Source organism: Pelophylax lessonae (genome assembly GCF_965119305.1).
Source record: "Pelophylax lessonae genome assembly, chromosome: 3".
NCBI lineage: Eukaryota > Metazoa > Chordata > Amphibia > Anura > Ranidae > Pelophylax > Pelophylax lessonae.
In genome coordinates, this window is record NC_138770.1 from 209,291,833 (window position 1) to 209,313,283 (window position 21,451).

A 21,451-nucleotide genomic window follows, 5' to 3' on the forward strand; every position below is an offset into this window, starting at 1 on the left:
GTGATCACTGATTTCAGCTTCCCAAAATTAAAAACATAAAAATAAAGCTTGTTGAAGAATGAGGTGCGCAAACAAAAAATGAATCTCCAGCAGCAACCGAAACTTTAACCTTGATAAAGTAAACGTGTGATGTGCAAAAAATGGGTGCGCTAGATGTGAGCAATGTGTGTTGAACCAAAAGGGAAAACACAAAGAACAAAATACCTAATAAATATACACAGATATTATAAATGGTGCACAATGTGAACAAAAACGTGCTATGAAATATGTGCAGTCCAAAACAAGTCCAAAATGAAAAAAGGCTGAAATCTTCTTGATGTTGAATGAAGGTGAAGAAGAGGACGTGCAAACACCAAATCCCTCTTGGCACCCACGTTTAAAAAAAAGAGAGGTGATACCCTTACCAACTCAACATAATAAAACACTTGAGAAGATGACACCAGCCAGTGTAATAGATATGAAGTCCCAACCTTTCACTCTTCCACCCGATTTGTGGTATATCAAAACTCTTAACAAAGGCAAGTATTTCATAGGTCAGATGGTGAGTGATAATGTTCTCCAAATCATCAGGCAAACTATCCAGACTAGCATTCAGTGAATCTTCTTGTAAATCTTATTCTGACTCCTGTTTCTGTATGGGGGTTGGTCTCTCTCCTATACCCCTCACACTCAGTGACAGATAGTGCCAAAAAAAGAATGGAACAGGCAATAGTGCATTACCTCTTAAACGACTTTATTAAAAAAAAAAAAAGGTAGAACACTTACAGTTAAGTTGAATAAATAGGCGAATGCAAATTCAATCGTGGCCGCTCTGCAGCGCGGACCACAGGTGGTGAGGGCGAAGGCTTCTCCCCCCCGACGCATTTCCCCTGATGAGGCATCAACTGGTGAGGCATTCACCATCAAGAAGGTTCAGCCTTTTTTTCATTTTGGACTTGTTTTGGACTGCACATATTTCCATAGCACGTTTTTGTTCACATTATGCACCATTAATAATATCTGTGTATATTTATATTTATTAGGTATTTTGTTCATTGTGTTTTCCCTTTTGGTTCAACACACATTGCTCACATCTAGCGCACCCATTTTTTGCATAAAAATAAAGCTCACAAAAATATCAAAATCCCAAAATCCCACCAATGAAACAAAAGCCCTTTTTAAAAGGGAACACTATATTAAAGCGGAGTTGCACCCATTTTGGTGTTTATTAAAAGTCACACTCACCTGTCCCACAATCCAGCGATGCGCCCAGTGGGAGCCTCGGTTCTTTCCCTCTTCTCCCCGGAGCGCCGGCATCTCTAGTGTGGGCATCTGGCTGTGACAGCTTGTGGCTTCAAAGCTGGCTGCGCATGCGTGAGTCGTGCTGCGGGTCCTGAGCAGGTGGGCAATCTTCTGGGACCTGTGACATGTCCCAGAAGATTGCAAGGAGGGAGGGAGGGGGGGAGGAGAACTTCCACTCAAGCCGCCTAGGCAGCCCCAGCGGGGGTGGGAGCGGGTACTTGTCAAATCTAGGTATCTGCCTCCCCCCCCCCCCCCAAAAAAAAAAAATGACATGCCAAATGTGGCATGTCAGGGGGTCAGGACAGGAGCACTTGAAGCGGAAATTCCACTTTTGGGTGGAACTCCGCTTTAAGTTTGCCTTGTACTCTCCATAAACTGATGCTTTTCCATTACAAGTCCTGACATGTGCCACTGTACGTGATCTTTGCCTAATGAGGTTAGTGGCTTGTTACCGCTCTCTCTTTGTGGCTCTCAACTCCTGCCTCCTGTGTACATGGGATAATGGCATTATATGTATAGCACTGGGAGCATGGGAGGAAGAGGTATGTTGACAATCCCAACAGGAAAAATCATTGCAAAGTTACTGTACTGTCACTGTAATATAGATTTAATTGTCAATAACCAGCAAATGAATGACAGGCAGAACCCACCCATAGTCAAGGTTACAGAGAAGCAGGATGGTAGTGACAAGGCAGCATTTGCTGGCTAATTTTCTAATTATAAAGGTTGTGACAGATTTTCTCTAAGAATGTAAAGACAATTTGCATTGTGTGCAATCCCCATAGTCTTACTCTGTTGGGTGACTTTTTCCATAAAATCTGTGCTCTAGCAGAAAACAAAGGGCTCGCATTTTCTCAGCATATGTCATCCATGTCCCTTGAGTCATCCAAGCTGGATTGGCAGTTCCTTCACCTCCAATCATCAAGAAAATGGGGCCATCATCACTTGTGAAAGAGTCATTCATATAATATCTCTAAGAAGAAAAACAGCAAGAGGTTCAAGAGCTCGCTTCACTCTATATGCAGCTGAGAACAGAGACTATGTGATCTATTAAAAGGGAGGGGGAGGAGAATATATTTATAATGTTTTTTTTTTTCGTATGTATACATAAAGGTTTTGCCTTTTTCCTGTTCAATTCTTTTTATTAATTTTCAAAAACGTGAGAACAAAGTAATTGCCCACACAGGAGCTAAGACAAATTGAACAGGTGTATACAATCATTAAAACAGAGATGGACATTCAAAAGTTGTAAAAAGGCAAAAGTCAGCTTCCCAAAGTAAAAGCCTTTAGAACCACATTCCGTAACTGAAGCTTTCAAACAGATTTAAGAAATCTTTATTAAAAAAAAAGCAATAAAGGATACACCAACCCACATCTGAAATAACAGTGACAGCTTGATGAAGATACATTAGTCAAAATTACAACTAATTATAGCTCTCCTGCAGCCCAATGGTGAGAGCTACCACTACTGCTCTAGCTAGTACCACCCCACCTGGTCTGGGGAGACATATCCATGGAGGGACGCACAGACCTTTACAGGCTAGACAATGGCACCCCGACTGCCATTAGGTATCAGAATAAAGTCCTTGGGCACATTGTCAGACCCTACACTGGTGCAGTGGGTCCTGGGTTCCTCCTGGTACACGACAATGCCCAGCCTCATGTAGCGAGAGTATGCAGCCAGTTCCTGGAGGATGAAGTAATTGATACCATTGAATGCCCCCCACACTCACCTGATCTAATGCCAATAGAAAGCCTCTGGGACATTAGGCTTTGGTCCATCCGACACCGCCAGGTTGCACCTCAGTCTGTTCAGGATCTCAGGGATACCCTGGTCCAGATCTGGGAGGAAATACCCCAGGACACCATCCGTTGTTTAATTAGAAGCATGCCCCAACATTGTCAGTTATGCATACAAGCATGTGGGGGCCATACAAACTACTGAGTACCATATTGAGTTGCTGCAATGAAATTTCAGCAAAATGGACTAGCCTGCTGCATAATTTTTTCACTTTGATTTTCAGGGTGTCTTTGAATTCAGCCCTCTGTAGGTTGGTAAGTTTTCATTTCCTTCAAAAAGGATGGGACATCCTTTTATTCCTAACACTCTAAACTAAACTCTGCTAATAGCCTAGGTGTACATGGACACATAGGCTTTTATGGAGTGGAGTTTAGGAGCTTTGGTAAAAAAAAAAAAAAAAAAATCACGCCAAAAATCTGCAAAACTCACGTTTAGGAGCTTTCAGCATAGGCTAATGTACATGAAGCCAAAAAATGGTTATAGCTATACATACCCTTCAATCACATTACAAAGCCATTGTACAAAATCGGCAGGTAGGTAGACTCAGTTTTCTGGAAAACATACATGGCTGGCCAGTACGCTGGTTGAAACATTGTACAGGATTGAGCGGTCATTAGACAAAGCAGATACTAGGTAAAGTATACAGCGCTAATCAGACTTCTGTACTTGGTGATAGCTGTGAACCAATAATGATCACAATTGTAGACTTTGCTTGTGTTTGCAAACAGCCCTCCCCTTCCTCTCAAAATGGAGGAATTGAAGGAATGAGGATTGCAAGAAGGAAGGGATTGTCATCAGCAGATTGCAGGACCACCAATTGCCGGATTCTTTTTTATATAGAAAAAAAATGTCTCCCAAACTTGTACTGTTTAGGAGATGTCATCGGCTGCATGCGCTCTAAAGTAACGGCCGCCCATGCTGTTTCTTCAGAGCCCTGTGCCGTGACCGGCGGCTCCCGTGCGCATACGCAAAAGTTTAGTCACACGGCTCCGGCCAGTAATACAGCCGGAGTCCGCAGACCCGGAGGGAAGACGGGCGAAGATGGATTCGGCCAGCAGTGGGGACAACATGGGCTTCGTTGCAGGTAAGTGTTCCATAATGTGCTAGTATGCTATGCAGGGGGTGGGGGGGGGAACAAGGGAAGAGTTTACTTCCTCTTTAGGTAGGGGCTAGTATCCCCTTTTAGTAATGTCCCTCCCTTAGATGGGTATAGTGGGTGGAGATAGTATGCCCTATACAAGATAGAGCCAGAAGAGCCTGGGGCAGAGGGTGGGGGGGGGGGGGGAACAGGCTCCCTGGTATACTAACACATAAGCCTGTAGCCTGAGAAAGAGAACCATTCAGGCTAGGCCTGAACAAGCTCATTTGGAGAGCCCACCTATGGGGGACCTGCAGTGAGGACATTGAAGTGTGGGGCGCCATTTTAAATGTATTTTGGAGATGTACTATACAGAATATGTATGTCGGGACTGGAGGTGTGGATGTACTGTCACAATAAAGAACACTGAAGGGCTGTATGTGTGCACATTCCTTATATCTGAGGGAGGACCTCAGGTCAGGAGAATGTGAATGACCTAAAATAGTGGAGTTTCTCCCTGTCAAACATGTGGGCATTCCCTATCTTGTTCCTGTTGCAGGATGACACATTGACCCCCCCAATGGTATGGGGGTGGGAGCTTTTAAATGTTACTGACCCCCAATGACTGAGGGGAATTTTATTGCAAATACTTGGCTTTAGCAAAAGTTTTAAAAAATCTTTTAGTTTTCAAAACAGGACAAGGAATAAAAGGCAAATAAATATTGCGATACAATCATATTAAGGTTAAAGACATAGGAATTGCAGAGTTGCTGGTGTCATGTCCTGTGATACAGGATGGAGTTGAGTGTCTCTTGGTTCAGAAATTGCAGAGCCATCGTCCTGGTTACCTTTTTATATAATAGAGAGGGTGAACTTAAACACAACCCATTTGGTGGGTAGAAAGGAGGAGAGGTACTGTAGAAGGCGTGGATGTGGGAAGTGGTGAAGGTGCAAAAGGATAAAAAGGGGAGGGGGGGTCCCACCTTACTGTTCTCCCAGGGCAGGGAAGGAGGGTCCCAGGGAGAAGAGGGTTTGGTCATAGGAAAGAATGGATCTGTATTCCTGGGAATAGATATATTCCGACAGTATTACAAGTGTATTGAAACTTCTGATCCTGGTGTTTCGGAGAGGCTCTTAGATTTTCCCAAGTGTTGGATTTCGTTAATTTTGGAAAACAGTAATTTAAAGAGATTGGGGAGGAGGGTTTCTCTGGTTTCCAAAGCATGGGGATCTTAGGCCCTGTTCATACTTTAGCGATGATGCATTCAGTTGAATGGGCTCCCTCTGCTCCTAAAACCATGCTGAAGAAGCTTGTGTTGCATATTTTAGTCTGTTTTTCAAGCATTTGGAGAAACACTCATTTCTACCCATGCAAATGGGGCTTTAGCTGCGTTGGAGGATTATGTACTCCTGGGAAAACTTGAAAGTATGAGGTTGGCAGAGGATGACCTTTAAAAAGGTGAAGTGCATACATTATATATATATATATATATATATATATATATATATATATATATATATATATATATATATATATATATATATATAATCTTCTCACTCATGATGTCCTGTGTCTGTGTCTCTCCCTGCAGCAGGTGAAAGCTGGCAGAAGGGGGAGAAACTGGCTTTCAGCTGTTGCAGAGAGCTGCACAGGGCTTCCTTCTGTAATTGCCCCTCCGCCTGACCGCACCGATTCCCCATGCTGTTGGGGCCCCCCCTATCAGTGGCCTTGGTCTTAACCCCCCCGGGGGATAAAGCGCATTAATACCTACTCTTAAAATGAGAGGTCATGGCTATATGGTCAGTTCTCCAGTGTGGTGGTGATTCACAGTGGTGGATTGAAGCACGGAAGGAGCCATTATATTTATGGACTATTTTTGCACATATAGCACTGAGCACTTTATAGAGTGGAACCCACACAGCATATTGGTAAGAACTTTTTTGAAATGTATATATTTTTTTTGAATGGTCAATTTTTGAAGCACAGTTTTGTAGCACATGATTGGTTAGTGCTATCGTAGTATGGTGAATGCAATGTATTTCTTTTTCAATTGTAGAGTGCCTTGAAAAAAGTATTCATACCCCTTGCAATTTTCCATATTTTCTCACGTTACAACCAAAAACGTACATTTATTTGTGTGGCGGGCATTTGTCTTCAGCCCCCCTGAGTCAATACACTTTGTAGAACCACCTTTTTCTGCAATTACAGCTGCAATCTTTTTGGGGATGTCTCTACCAGCTTTGCACAACTAGAGGGTGAACTTTTTGCCCATTCTTTGCAAAATAGCTCAATCTCTATCAGATTGGATGGAGAGTGTCTGAACAGCAATTTTCAAGTATTGCCACATATTCTAAATTGGCTTAAGGTCTGGACTTTGACTGGGCCAGTCTAACACATGAATATGCTTGGATCTAAACCATTCCATTGTAGATCTGGCTGTATGTTTAGGGTCATTGTCCTGCTGGAAGGTGAACCTCTGCCCTAGTCTCAAGACTTTTGCAGACTCTTAACAGGTTCTCTTCTACGTTTGCACTACATTTAGCTCCATCCATCTTCCCATCAACTCTGAACAGCTTTCCTGTCCCTGTTGAAGAAAAGCATCCCCACAACATGATGCTGCCACCACCACCATATTTCACGGTGGGGATGGTGTGTTCAGGGTGATATGCAGGGTTCGTTTTTTGCCACAAATAGCATTTTGCTTTAAGGACAATAAGTTACATTTTGGTCTCATCTGACCAGAGCACCTTCTTCCACATGTTTGCTGTGTCCCCCACATGGCTTCCCACAAACTGCAAACAGGACTTCTTATGGCTTTCTTTCAACAATGGTTTTCTTCTTGCCACTCTTCCATAAAGGCCAGATTTGTGGAGTGCATGATTAATAGTTGTCCTATAGACAGATTCTCCCACCTGAGCTGTGGATCTCTGAACCTCCTCCAGAGTTATCATGGGCCTCTTGGCTGCTTCTCTAATTAATGATCTCTTTGCCGGGCCTGTCAGTTTAGGTGGACGGCCATGTCTTGGTAGGTTTGCAGTTGTGCCATACTCAGGGCTGGCCCAAGACATTGTGCTGCCTGGGTCCAAGAATAAAATGCTGCCCCCCCCCACCAAAAAATAAATAAATCACGCCCACCAAAAGGCCCCCACATCCATTATTTTTATTTCATGATATTTGCCCACACAAACATGGCCTGCACTAAACACAGAAGTGGGAACCTAGATTAAGGGCCAATTCATACCAGGATCATATGGGAACACACGTTTTCCCGTGGGGAGCATTTTGACAGTCCGTTCATTTGAATGGGCTCCAAAAAGTAACAGACTGCGGAATAAGTTCCACTACTTTTAAAAACACACTGCACCAAACTGCAAAGTACTGTGCGATTTTGTGGCTGTAAACACACTGGATTTGCGATCTGTGTTTGGAGTGCCATTAACAATACATAGGCACCCACATGCAGCAGATTGCAGAGATAGTGTGTTCACCTGCTGTGTGGGAAATGCACACACAGCGCACCTTAGCCACAAAGACCTTGTGCTGGTGAAACCGGCCCTCAATTAATCAGGTATAATAGAGAGCCCCCCAGGCCCCCACTCATGACATTTACAAGCTTTAGAATTTACAATCAATTCCCCATACAGCCCAGCTATGTCCATAGCCATATGCAGTCTCCCCCCCCCCCCCCCCAGGAAGGAGGAGAGGACAGGGTGTCCAGACCCGGACTCACCTGTGACCTGCAGACAGTCCGGCCGGGTTGCACCCTACGGCAGAGCCTCCAGAGTAGCACCTTCCATCTGTGTCCCCTTACACACACCTTCTCACCTTAGTGCTTGGTGTGGTAGGCAGCTGGAAGGAAACAGCTTTTTAACCACTTTAAGACCGGAAGGATTTGCCCCCTTAATGACCAGGCCACTTTTTTCAACTTGGCACTGCGGGTCTTTAAATGACGATTGCGCGGTCATGCGACGCTGTACCCAAACTAAATTTGCTTCTTTTTTTCCCACAAATAGAGCTTTCTTTTGGTGGTATTTGATCACTTGTGCGATTTTTATTTTTTGCACTATAAACAAAAAAAAGAGCGTCAATTCTGAAAAAAAAAAAAAACATTTTTCACTTTCTGCTATATACTGTAACATTCTCAAAAAAAAAAAAAAAAAAACCTAAAAAAAAAATTTTAGGCCAATTTGTTTTCTGCTACATATTTTTGGTAAAGATAAAAAATAAAAAAAAATCACAATAAGCCTATTTTGCACAAAAGTTATTGCGTCTACTAACTACGGGAAAGATGTATGTCCTTTTTATTGTTTTTTTATCTAGTAATGCCGACGATCTGCGATTTTTTGCGAAACTGACATTTTTGACAATTTGGGGGGGACCAGTGACACTACTACAGTAATCAGTGCTAAAAATATACACTGTTACTGTAATAATGACACTGGCAGGGAAGGGGTTAACAGTATAGGTGATCACGGGGTTAAATGTTTACCTAGGGGTGTGTTTCTAACTATGGGGGAGCGTGCCTTGTATAATGACCATAGAGACCTGTAATCCTATATAGAAGGATCACAGGCGCTCTGTGATCATTCCAGGGAGAAGGACGGTCAGATGTGTTTACAACAGCTGCCCGTCCTATCTCAGCGGGGGAACGATTGCGGGTGTCAGGCGGCAATCGGAGCCATCTGCCCACTGCATCGGCTTCCCTGCTGATAATCGGGAGCGGAATTGCACCGCCAGCGGCGCGTGTTTCCCCCCTAGTTCCCACCAGGCGACCGACGTAGCCTTACGTCGGTTTGCCTGGGAGAGCCACACTGCCGCAGTAAATATGCGGTAAGCGGTCGGCAAGTGGTTAAAAAAAGAAAAATCCACTTGTTGCTACCTGTGCAGTCGTGGAGCCATTGGAATAGTGAACTGTTGTGGTTGGCGTCAGATCGGGCAGTAGGGCTCGTGAATAAAAGCCATACCTAATGTGCGCACAGGTACGCACCCAGACCTGCCCTGGTGCCTGATCCAAGGCCGAGCTCAGCAGTGCAGCATTCAGCTGCTTCCAAATGGCAACAAGTGGATTTATCTCCTCTCTGTGGACGGTTGCACAGCCCCGGATTGAGTGGCTTTTTCCCAGCATGTCTGTTCAACAGAAGTCCATTGTTAGATTAACTTCTGTTGAGCGGCAGTGGGGACACATGTAACACACACACACACACGCAGTATACATACAGTACACACACACCAGCACTTTCCATCTAAATATCAGCTTGATTGAACACATTGCTGCTGCCCCCATTTGGCATGCTGGTAGTGCTCCAGCAGCTCACAGACATTGGATGTGGTAATGCAGAAGAGGAGGAGGTGGGCAGGTAAGGAGTAGGGAAGTGTAGCAGAGATTGGGGGAGAGGTTTAGAGCATATCCTCCCTCCAGAAGCAGTGCACTGAAATCCATCTAACAGCCTCAGAGACAGGAGTAGCCCTGCTAGAGAAAACACAGCCTCCCTCTCCTCCTCCTCATCAGGAATACATTTAGTTTATCTGCCCCAGCTCACCTTCTTCTATGAGGCTGAAGCCTGTCCCACACTGCAGGCTGTGTACTCTCCTCTGCAGCTGTCAGCATCTCCTGCTCTGATGTCAAACAAGGCACGCTGAGGAAGGGGGCGTGTACGCTGTGTTCCCATTGGCTGAGGAGGCAGTGGGGAGGCGGAGCAGCTTTAGCCTCTGCATTTTTTCAGTGAAAGGATGTCGGTAACTGGCATTTCAGGGACTGGGACAGATATAAAAAAAGGAAACAGCCTCTGCCGCCCCTCTTAAAGTGCCGCCTGGGTCCGATGGACCCAGCGGGACCCATTGTAGGGCTGGCCCTGGCCACAATCTTTCCATTTTCAGATGATGAATTGAACAGTGCGCCATGACATGTTCAAAGCTTGGGATATTTTTATAACATAACCCTGCTTTAAACTTCTCCACAACTTTATCCCTGACCTGTCTGGAGTGTTCCTTGGCCTTCGTGATGCTGTTTGTTCACTAAGTTTCTCTAACAAACTTGAGGGCTTCACAGAACAGCTGTAAATTACACACAGCTGGGAGGTGTCTTCTGAAGGTAATTGTTTCAACTAGATTTTAGTTAAGGGTTTCAGAGTAAAGGGGGCTGAATACAAATGCAGGCCACATTTTTCAGATATTTATTCATAAAAAATTTGGAAAACCATTTTCCTTCCACTTCACAATGATGTGCCACTTTGTGTTTGTCAATCACATGAAATCCCAATAAAATAAATTTACATTTCTGGTTGGAACGTGACAAAATTTCAAGGGGTATGAATACTTTTTTTAAAGGCATGGTATGTTGCAATTTATGCACTGTATTTTAGTTGATGTGATCTAACAAGAGTGGACAGTGTTATCACAGTGTGGTGAATGCACTTTGCAATCTAATTATGTGGTTTAACTAATGCACTGTAGCACTTTATTTTAATTTTTAGTTTATGGGACTTATGAGAATGAGTGCTGTATTTTGAAGTATATTGATCATTTAAGCACTTATTGTGCTTTTTACAGTAGCTGAGATTTAGAATACACGCAGCGTGGGTGTTAATGGTTTATATATAATTTTACATTACAGTGTAATACTAACAGCTTACAGTGGAGGGCAGCAGATCCCTACATTTGTTTTTCTATACTGATGTGTATCTATGTACTGCTAGTTATTGTTATATGCCAGTTTCAGTAGTTCTTCTGCTCCTAACTATTTTTATTGGATTACTGATTCATTTCCCAGGAAGGTAATTCTCTCTGTTTATAGAGACCCTGTCCTGGGTGAAGGTGTTGCCAACATTATGATTAACCACTTCAATATCGGGCACTTTCACCCCCTTCCTTCCCAGGCCAATTTTCCCCTTTTCGCGCTGTTGCATTTTGAATGACAATTACGCGGCCATGCAACACTGTACCTACACCAAATTTATGTCATTCCCCCCCCCCCACAAATACAGCTTTCTTTTGGTGGTATTTGATCACCTCTGGGTTTTTTCCTTTTTTGCTAAACAAATTAAAAAAGACCGAAAAGTTTTGAAAAAAAAAAAAAAAAAAAAAGTTTTGTTTATGTTATACAATTTTGTAAATAAATACGTTTTTTCCTGCACTGATGAGACTGCACTGACAGGCACTGATAGGTGGCACTGATGGGCAATAATGGGCACTGGTGGGCGACACTGATAGATGGCATTGATGAGCACTGGTGGTCAGCACTGATAGGGAGGGCACTGGCGGGCAGCACTGATGGGGAGGGCAATGGGGGGCTCCCTAAGCCCTGATTGCCATCCCTGGTGGCCATAGTGGGCATCCCTGGTGTCATGGGTGGACATCCCTGGTGGTTCTAGTGGCACCCCCCCCCCCCGAGGGTCTGCACTGGTAATCAATGATCTGATTACCAGTGCCGACCCCCCCCCCTGTCAGGGGAGCCGCCGATCTGCGCTCCTTTACTCGTGCCTGTCAGGCATGTACTGAGGAAAGCCGATCAACGGCTCTTCCTGTTTACTATGTGACCAGCCGTGATTGGACACGGCTGGTCACATGGTAAAGAGCCTACGTCAGTAGGCTCTTTACCGAGATCAGAGATGCAGGGAGTCAGTGTGACACCTCGCATCACCTATCGCATCACCGATCACCGATCGTCCGGTCAGGATAATACAACCACAATCCCGCCGTCAAACGCCTATAGGGCGGGCGGGATGTGGTTAAACCCATTCTTCCACTTAGCAAAGGTTCTGGTTCTCTTTTTTTACCTACAGGTTTAGCCCAATATGCTGTTTGGGAAGGGCCATTTGTCATAACTCCACCCAAAACATGGTTACATATGCTGCATGTATTTCCAAGTATGCTGCAATTGTTATTTTCTCATAGATTTTTTTTTTTTTTTTTTTTTTTTTTTTTTTTTTATTGATAACGGTGACAACATGGGATTATGCCTTGGAAATGTGCATTAGCACAGCATTATATATTGAATTACAACAAGCAAGGAACTGTGATATTCGGGGCAGAGCATTGTCACCCTAAAAACGCAAAAGTGCACAAACATGGACCTTTATCTCACTATGACAAGCTGTTAAATTCATGAAAGATAGCCATTAAAATATAAAGGGGTATTATCATGCTAAAGCTTATATAAAATGTTTGTGGTTGGATTCATGTCTACTTTAACTACAGGATCAAAAAAAAAGGTACAAAAAACCCTAATGCAGTTTCACATGGTTTTTTTTCTGAGGGGGGGGGGTCTTTTCTTTTTTTTTTTAAATCCAAGGTATACTGACACAAAATAGTTTAAATTCTGCTGTATATTTTTACTAATACTGGCAAAGAACAACCCCAAAATACATTCTCCTTCTGACAATTGCAGCGATACCACACATGTGTATGTCATTTGTTGTTTGTATCCATAGTAGGGCCCAGAAACTATTTTGTATCTTACCTAAAAATACCACACTAAAAAAATTACATGGATACAAACTTTACAAGCCTCCTGCACACTGGACGTTTTTACAGCTTAGGTTTGTTGCTTCTGAGATTTTGTTTTTCTACAGTTAATAAATCCCCCAGCAGGTTATCCTATGTGTCCATGCACATTTTTTTGGCTGGAGTGTTTTCTGGCTGGAAAAACCCCCAGAACTAATGGGTTTGGGGGAGAGTTTTTGAGCTGTAAAAATGCTCGAACACCAGTAAATGCGGTAAAACGCAGCTAACCTGCATTTGAGCTTTTCGATCCCATAGCTTGTTTTTTCTTGTTTAAAACACAGCAAAAACACAAAAAACTGGGAATGCAAAAAAATAAAATAAAAAAATATATAAAAACGTGCGTTTTTAAAGCGGCAACGCTACTGGTGTTTTTATAACCAGTGTGCATGAGGCCCTAAAAATGCTTTTTTAATCCTACCCAAAATACACTGATCCTGACCTTTGAACCCACATTTGGATTCTGACCTTTGGCTCTGAACATGACCCTTGACCCTAACCCTGGTCCTGATCTAGCTATTTTTCTTTATTTTTTATTTTACCACACTTCTTTGTTTACACCTTTCTCTTCTTTCAAGGAGATAAAAGATACAGTGAATATTTTTCTCCATTCAGGAGAAGAAAAAGACACAGGGAGGGCTGCATAGTTACTGAGTGATCACTGTGATAGCCAATCAGAGGCTATCGATCTGCCGATCCCCCGCTGAGCAGGAGGATGGCAGCTGTGTCTACGTGCTGTTATGCATCTTTATGGGGGAATCGGATGGGAACGGACCATCTGTCCGTTCTCATCCAATCCAATCCGATCGGATGTCAGCAGACATGTCTCTGCTGACATCCGATTCCCCATAGACATGCATGGGGTGACTGTTAAGATCCGCCAAAAAAATGGACAGGCGGATCTGAATGGGCCGCCTGTGTGAAAGGGCCCTAAAGGAACAATATCTGTCTGCAATGATTGATTGTTATCTCCAGCTACCTTTTTTTCTATTAATTGGGGCTTTGGGGGCCTGCCCAGGCCCAGCATTTTTCACTAAATATGAGAGGAGTTAGTGATTTTTTTTATTTTATAATGATCCCATTTTCTGGTAAGGACACAAAAAAGACTGTTTCACTAATGCCTGCCTCATCGCAGAGCTGATGGAGGAATGGGAGGAAGAGTAGAGAGAGGAGGTGGAGGAAGAGGTGAAATAGGAAGGGGAAGTAGGAGTAGTAAAGGGAGAAGGAGGAATAGATAAAGAGAGGAAAAAGGGGTAGAGGGAGGATGGATGTGGAAAAGGAGGTAGAGGCCAATGGGGAAGGGGTGCAGGTGATGGTGCGGTCACTATTGGACAAGACATTTGGTGGCACCACCAGCTCCAGTAGTTTGCCCAATCCTGAATCCTTGCCAGACACAAAAGATTGTCCAAAAATATGTAGAAAAAATAATGGAGGCTGGGTACTGTGGTATAGTGTAGACTATAAACTCGTACACGGAAGCTTATACCATGCATTGAAATGGGAGCACCTGCAAAGTCGATAGTTTTGCCAAGATGGCTTTAAGATGTTGGGGTGATTTCGGGACATTATATCCTTACACTCCAGCAGCTGTGGGGAGGACACCTGCCTTGGGAAGGGCGTTGCTATCAGATCTAATTTGCTGCAAGATCACCATCACCAGCAGAATGTACAAGGCTAGCTATAGAAATGCAGATGAGGAAATATCCTTCTATTCTCCCTGTAGGCTGTGGCTCCCAAAGTGTATAAAATAGCCAGTTATAAAAAAAAATGTTTAAGTGATAAAAAAAAAAAAATAGCCAGTTCAACAACAGTAACTGGCACACATGCCGTCACGCTGTCTACTACTTCCTTCTCTTTTCTCACTGGCTTCTGACCTAGAAATGCTCGTTTTTGCCTCTCAGGGTGGCCCTAAATGGGTCCAATTATTTTACATTGGACTGTCAAAACTGTCCGTTACAATAGTGATAGAGATTGTTGGTGATCGGTTGTATTCATCCATTGGTTTTGGAGGTGACAGAAATGGTCCTAAAATTAGCTTATGTGTTACCAGCATTACTTACAGCAATCATATTTTAAATCTACTAAAGTGAGATCACTAAAACTTCTGATGGGTTTTTGTTTTTTCTAACTATACCTAAAGTGCTCTGTTAGCAGAAGTAGCTTTTGCTATGTATTTTAAAAGACGCTAGGTTAGGCTATTACACACAGCTTATAGGGGGGGGGGGGGGAGACATGATTAAACCCTTTAAATACATAAAGGGGTGAGGTGAGTAAGGTTCAAGAGGGCAGGATTTTAAATATGCAGCGAAGATCAAGAACTAGGTCATGACATCAAACTAGCAGAGGAAAGTTCAAAACCAATCTTAGAAAGTATTATTTTATCAAATGAGTAGTTCATACTTGGAATAGACTACCAGCAGAGGCAGTGATTCAGTCAACAGTAAGAGCCGGTTCACACTAATCCGACTCAAAGTTGCCCCGACTTCAGGCGACTTTGAAGTCGCCCGTGCAGCGCCACTTCATCGCGGCTTGCAAACGACTTCTCATAATAGAAGTCAATGCAAGTCGATCCGACTTCGCCAAAAAACAGTGCAGGAGCCTTTTTCTAAGTCGGAGCGACTTGAGTCACTCTGATTAGAACGGTTCCATTGCACAGCATTGGGAGCTACTTGGGACTACAAGTCGCCTGACAAGTCGGAGTAGTGTGAACCGGCTCTTAGTCGATTCAAACTTGCTTGGGACAGTCATAGATATATACTCAAAGAAAACAAGTAAAATAAATTTAAAAAAAACAAAACTGGATTCAAAGGACCACTTGGTCTTTTTTTTTTTTTTTTTTTTTTTTTTTTTGTGGTCACTCTTCTATTCTAGGTTTCTTCTAGCTGAATAAATGTTTGCAGTTTTTTCTTCCCTAGCCAAAGCACAAACATGTTGGGCTCATTCAGATAGATAATGGAAAAAAAAAAAAAAATAGTACAATAATCTATAACAAACATTAAAAGGACCTATTTACACTTGTGCATTGAATTAATGTACAGTACTTGCATTAGGTCATGTGTTACTATGCATTGCATTAGGGCAGCTCATTAAATTCAATGAACTTCCGATACCCCAAAAATCAGACGTCACACAATTTTTGCTGCAATGCACTGCAATAGACTATGCTGTGTTGCAGTAAGTTGCAACACGTATGCATTGCTTTATTGCGTTTGGAGGTTATTCAAAATAAATGCTACCAGACTGCATCAAAGCACGTGCGTTCCCACAATGCTTAAGGCTCCGTTCACATGTAGGCGTTTTGGGGCGTTTTTGGGGAGTTTTTCTGCTCTCAAAACGCCCAACAAGACAAATCCTATTCATTTCAATGGCCCCTGTTCACATCTGAGCGTTTTGTCGCTGTTAGCAAAACGCCCAACGCTCAAAAAAGTACATGAGCTTCTTTTTGGGCAGATTACAGGCATTTTCCATTGGTCTCTATTCAATCTAAAAACGCCTGCACAAAAAACGCCTGTAAAAACGCCTGTAAAACGCCTGCAAAAACGCCCATAAAAACGCCTAAAAAACGCCTGTAATTAGCAACACCAAGATGTGAACGTAGCCTAAATGTAAATCTGCCATAAGGGACCATTTACACTTGTTTCAACACAGGGGTCGCAATGCATGAAAAATGTATGTGCCCAACTTTGCCATAAAAAAAAAAAAAAAAAAAAAAAAAAAGTATATGTGTCTGTGCCTATCCTAGGGCTTCACTGTGCTATAAAATAGGACATTTCAGATTTTATGTTCATTTTAGTGTGTTGGGAGGTACACAGAGGTCAATAGAAACGCATCAGCTGGCATGCGTTTGAATTAGGGTTGCCATTTCATCCCTTTAAACCCGAACACATATGAATTACACAGGTTCTGAGGCTAATTTAATGCAGATTAGGCACCAAGTTTAAAATACCACCTTAATCAGCCACAGAACCTGTGTAATTCATATGTGTTCAGTTTTAAAGGGGTGAGCTGGCAACCCTAGTTTGTTCCCTTTACGGTTTTCCTGAATAATATTAAATGAAAAGAAAAAAACAAAATCACTGCATGCTTTTATACGGCAGGTTTAAAAAGAGAGATTTCCAGGAACAAATCAGAATCCTGGATTATCCAAATCAGGTTTAGTAACTGTTATTCAGCAAGGACACTTGTCTAATCTTCATAAACTTGCCTGTTTCCAAACTCTGGTGTCGGCTCCATTGAAATGATCCAACCTCTGCTCAAACCAGTGATCCTGCACTGTCACTAGGATTTCAGAGGGTCTTCTGCTAAACCTTCGATTAGTGAAACCGCTGCAAAGAGAAGCCCCCAAACACAGGAAGGCGAGCAGCTGTGCACTAGCCATTGTCCTCAGTGGTGTTTAAAGGGTGGTCACATGACCTTTTATCAGCTGACTTTCCTTCCGTCTGCTTGGGTTTCAGCTGTCTCAGCAGTCTATGCTGCCTGCTCAGGAGCCTATGTCACAATACAGAACACTGAAAGAATAGCTCCCAACTGTCCCTGATTTGGAGGGACTGTCTCGGAACAAAGTCCTTCCTTTTCATTTTAGTCTGATGTGTATACCTATAAAACGCACTATTTATCTATCAAAAAGTGTTTCCCAGAAGAGCTAAAACTTTCAGACAATTTCTAAATTGTTGCATTTGTAAATTTCAAAAATCAGTATATTGGAATAGTTGTAGTAAAAAAAGAGCTTGTGGGTTAAACCAGTGTTTCTCAACTCCGGTCCTCAGGGCACACTAACAGGCCAGATTTTAAGTATTACCTTGGGGAGATGCAGACTAGAATACTGCAATCACTGAGCAGCAAATTATATCCCCTGTGATGTATTTCAGTTTTCTTGCAAACCCTTGCCTGTTAGTGTGCCCTAAGGACCGGAGTTGAGAAACAGTGGGTTAAACTAATCATTTTTGTATTAATTTTTCATTAAGGGGCTTGTCCTTTGCTTCCATACTTTTTGCTAATAGGTGTTCCTACATAGTTACATATTTAGTGAGGTTGAAAAAAGACATCAGTCCATCTAGTTTAACCTATGATGTGTGTGTGTGTGTTTGCTGTTAACCGTACATTGTATACCCCTGTATGTTGTGGTCTTTAAGGTGCCCATCTAATAGTTTTTTGAAACTATTGATGACCCCTGCTGATACCACTGCTTGTGGAAGAGAATTCCACATCCTTACTGCTCCACATTCTTACTTTCCTCTTTCCCATCTCAGAAAGTTGGGATGTCATTCTGATTCAATTGCTTAAAAACAAATGCTAGCCATTCATAGCTTGATTTTCACTTGTTCAGCCCTTGGCTTAGCGGATTAAACCATCCATGCTAAACAGAGTGGATGAAGGAATCTCGGCTGACGGCTATTGTATTCAAGCAGCCTGAACACCCAAACAGTGACTGCATTCAGTGGCGTAGCTTGGGGGGGTGCTGGGGGGGCCACTGGCACCGGGCGCAACAGCTAGGGGGGGCGCATCCCATCCGTGGGATCATAGTGTCCAGCGGCCCACCTGCCCGCACTCCTCCTCTTGGCTCCGTGACTGACTTTGTGCAGGACGAGCGGCGGACCGCTGAAGGTGTCACGTGCGGCCAGGGGGGCGGGGCTGGTCATGGGTGAAGATGCTCTGTGGCTCAGTGCATGTGCAGCACCGCTTCCAGAGTCTCCCCCTGCTGTCTGGGCCTGCCGCCGACACGCTGTCTCTTCTCTTCTCCAGTGTTTGGAAACAGAACAAGGTAAGTGATGTGCTGCCTGCCCCCGGGGGCCCAGGGAAGTTGACATGGGAGGGGGAAGGTGGGTCAGTGTAGGGGGTGTCAGTATAGGTGTCAGTGGTCAGATAGGTCTCTGTAGGTGTCAGCATAGTAATCAGGTAGGTTAGTGTAGGAATCAGGTAGGTCTCTGTAGTGGTCAAATAGGTCTCTGTAGGTGTCAGTATAGTGATCAGGTAAGTCAGTGTAGTGGGCAGTGTATTGGTCAGGTAGGTCTGTGTAGTGGTCAGGTAGGTCAGTGTAGGTATCAGTATAGAAATTAGGTAGGTCAGTGTAGTGATCAGGTTGGTTAGTGCAGGAATAAGGTAGGTCAGTGTGGGAAGAAGGTAGGTCAGAGTAGGTGTCTGTGTAGTGGTCAGGTAGGTTAGTGTAAAAGGAAAAATAATGGGCGCTCTTCCTGGGGGATGGCTCCTTTGTTCCAGACAGTCTTGATAGGTGAGATGTTAACCAGACTGATGGTGAATGTTCCAAAAGCACAGTGTTAGTGCTATCATCGAGGGCAGCTCTCACAGGGCCGAAGTGAAATCCCACATGTAAATAGAGTAAAGCGAAGGCGCCATTCAGTGAAGCAGTAATAACAAATTTATTAAGCTCATATTAAGACTTACATAAAAGCAAAAAGTGGAGCGTCATGACCAGGCATCCTTCCTAATTCACCGTGTACCCGTTGTGGAAGCTGCCAGCAGTCTAAACCAATCTGGGGGCTGAATCAGAGTGTGGCTGCGGCAAACCACATACCTCACAGAAGGACCATGCGTCCGTAGACGAGGAATGGGCGGTTACCGATTTTGGAGCATGCTCACAACAGCTCCTTCTTCAGACCAGGATTAGGAAGGACGCCGGGTCATGACGCTCCACTTTTTGCTTTTAGGTAGGTTAGTGTAGGTGTCAGTATAGTAATCAGGTAGGTCAGTGTAGAAATAAGGTAGGTCTCTGTAGTGGTCAGGTAGGTCAGTGTAGGTGTCAGTATAGTAATCAGGTAGGTCTGTGTAGTGGTCAGGTAGGTCAGTGTAGTGGCCTGTGTAATGGTCTAGTAGGTTTGTGTAGGGGGCACAAATTATTTACCTTGCCCCGGGCGCTGACAACCCACGTTACACCAGTGACTGCATCTGATAAGATACAGTCATAGTTCATATGCTAATTTGCATATGGCTCAATCAATTTTTTTAAATTGACTTGACAAGCCAGGTGGTTCCGACAGGGCCACCCATAGCTTGAATTATGGTGCCTATACAGATGTTTTTTCAGCCAGTTAATGGGCACATATCGGTAATAGGTTATAACATTTCTGTGAAGAAGTTTGAAATAATTTTGCCTGAACTAATGATAAATCAAAAGGTTAATGTGAAAAAAGGGGGTTGCGGGGACACACCCTGCTTGTACTGGACTTTAATGGCATCACATAAGACAAGGACAAATTCCATGAAATTAAAACTTTTATTTACAACAATTTCAAATTCAAAAAATTGTTAGATAGTACTAACAATATAAAAACATTCGAAGCTGTGCTTGGATATAATATATATAACCATCTAACACTGCCTAAGATACTGATTTGACGTAGAAATAACCTTGAGGCGTACAAGTTGTTCAATCCTACAAGGGTCAACGAGTTTGGCTAATTGCGGTACATGGCGGGTGAGAGTATCTGGCCTAAAGGGAGTTAATCATGAATGGGATATCCACTAAAGATAAATAGCAAGTCTCTGTGTGTGTCATATCCAAGCACATCTTCGGATGTTTTTATATTGTTTGTACTTTCTAATGTAGAACCCTACAGGTAGGTGCTAGCTAAAATATAATGGGCTTTGGCTGCCTAACAGCAGAGCCATGTTATCTTTTGTTAGGTAGATTGTCATGGCTACCAAGTGTGTCTGCTGTGAGGGGAGTCTCCTCACTGGCCCTGTGAGAGGCTTCTCATTGGGCAGTGAAGGAAGCCCAATCAGGGACACATTCAGGCTTGTAACTACCCCAGAAGGCAGATTATGCCGCAAAGGATTCTGGGAGTGGATATAAGTCTGAGGGGAGCACATTGTCTTTGGCGGGAGCAGAGTCCCAGGAAGGAGAGTGCAGCTGTCTCTCCTCCTGTCTGAGGAAGGTGGATGTCTCGGGGTGTCACCTGAGTGTCCAGAGCGTGCTGAGTGAGCTGAGGGGATCTGGTGTGCCGAGAGCCTGCGGAGAGAGAGAGGGGTCCAGTCCCAGGAAAGCCTACACAGGTCGTGAGTACTGAGGATTGCCCCTCGGGGTCTGCCTGAAGTTAGAGGGGACCACTCCGGAAGAGGTTCCAGGATCCAGTGCCAGCTAGTTGGAAAGGGGGTACCTAAGTTGAGGGCCCTATAGCTACATAGGGGGTACATAGTCAGTGGACCCTGAAGAGTTGAAGTTAAAGTGGGCACCTGCGGTTGGGCACTGAATTGTACAGAGTGTGTCAGTTGCAAGTACAGCTATACAGAGTTCTACTTCATACTATCTCAAGCTAGTCAAAGCAGGGTGACAGTATTCAGTGACTTCCACAGAACAACAGTGTCAGGAGTTCTACAGTTCTCAGACTTGGATCATTTGGACTAATAGTCGAGGAGTCAGCACTTCTGTGTTCTAAAGGATATTTACAGTGTTAGAGAGCGTTGGCTGGCGTCGGCTGGCGTCAAGGGAGCTCCAATGGGTATTTTTCAGGAGTAAAGTCCCACATGTAATTTGGTCAAGCCTCAAGGAGTATCTCACTCATTCCCTTCTCCCATCCCCTTTAAATCAAATAAAAACCACAAACAAAGATGACGGAGATGTCGCTGCTTCAGTTGTCACACCCAGGGTCAAAGCTCAGATGGGCTGAAGAGAGTACCGGTACTAATGGCAGACCCACATCAGGCCACAGGCCTGGAAACCTTGCTACACTAACAATTTTTTGAATTTTAAAATGTTGTAAATAAAAGTTATAATTTATGGAATTTGTCCTTGTCTCATATGATGGCAATCATGGCATTAAAGTCCAGTACAAGC

At 43.6% G+C, this 21,451-nt stretch overlaps 1 protein-coding gene across 1 annotated transcript in view; it reads right to left on the reverse strand.

The window, feature by feature from the left end:
* The window catches only part of LOC309550965 (putative serine protease K12H4.7), a 111,303-nt gene extending 94,215 nt beyond the window's left edge, over positions 1-17,088 (reverse strand). The window contains exons 1-2 of the mRNA XM_082251379.1: positions 16,865-17,088; positions 2,073-2,254 (exon numbers count right to left, since the gene is read on the reverse strand). Coding sequence (XP_082107505.1) covers positions 2,073-2,254; positions 16,865-17,038 — 356 coding nt within the window. The 5' untranslated portion in view covers positions 17,039-17,088. The remainder of the gene's footprint in view (positions 1-2,072; positions 2,255-16,864) is intronic.
* Between the last annotated feature and the right edge of the window lie 4,363 nt (positions 17,089-21,451).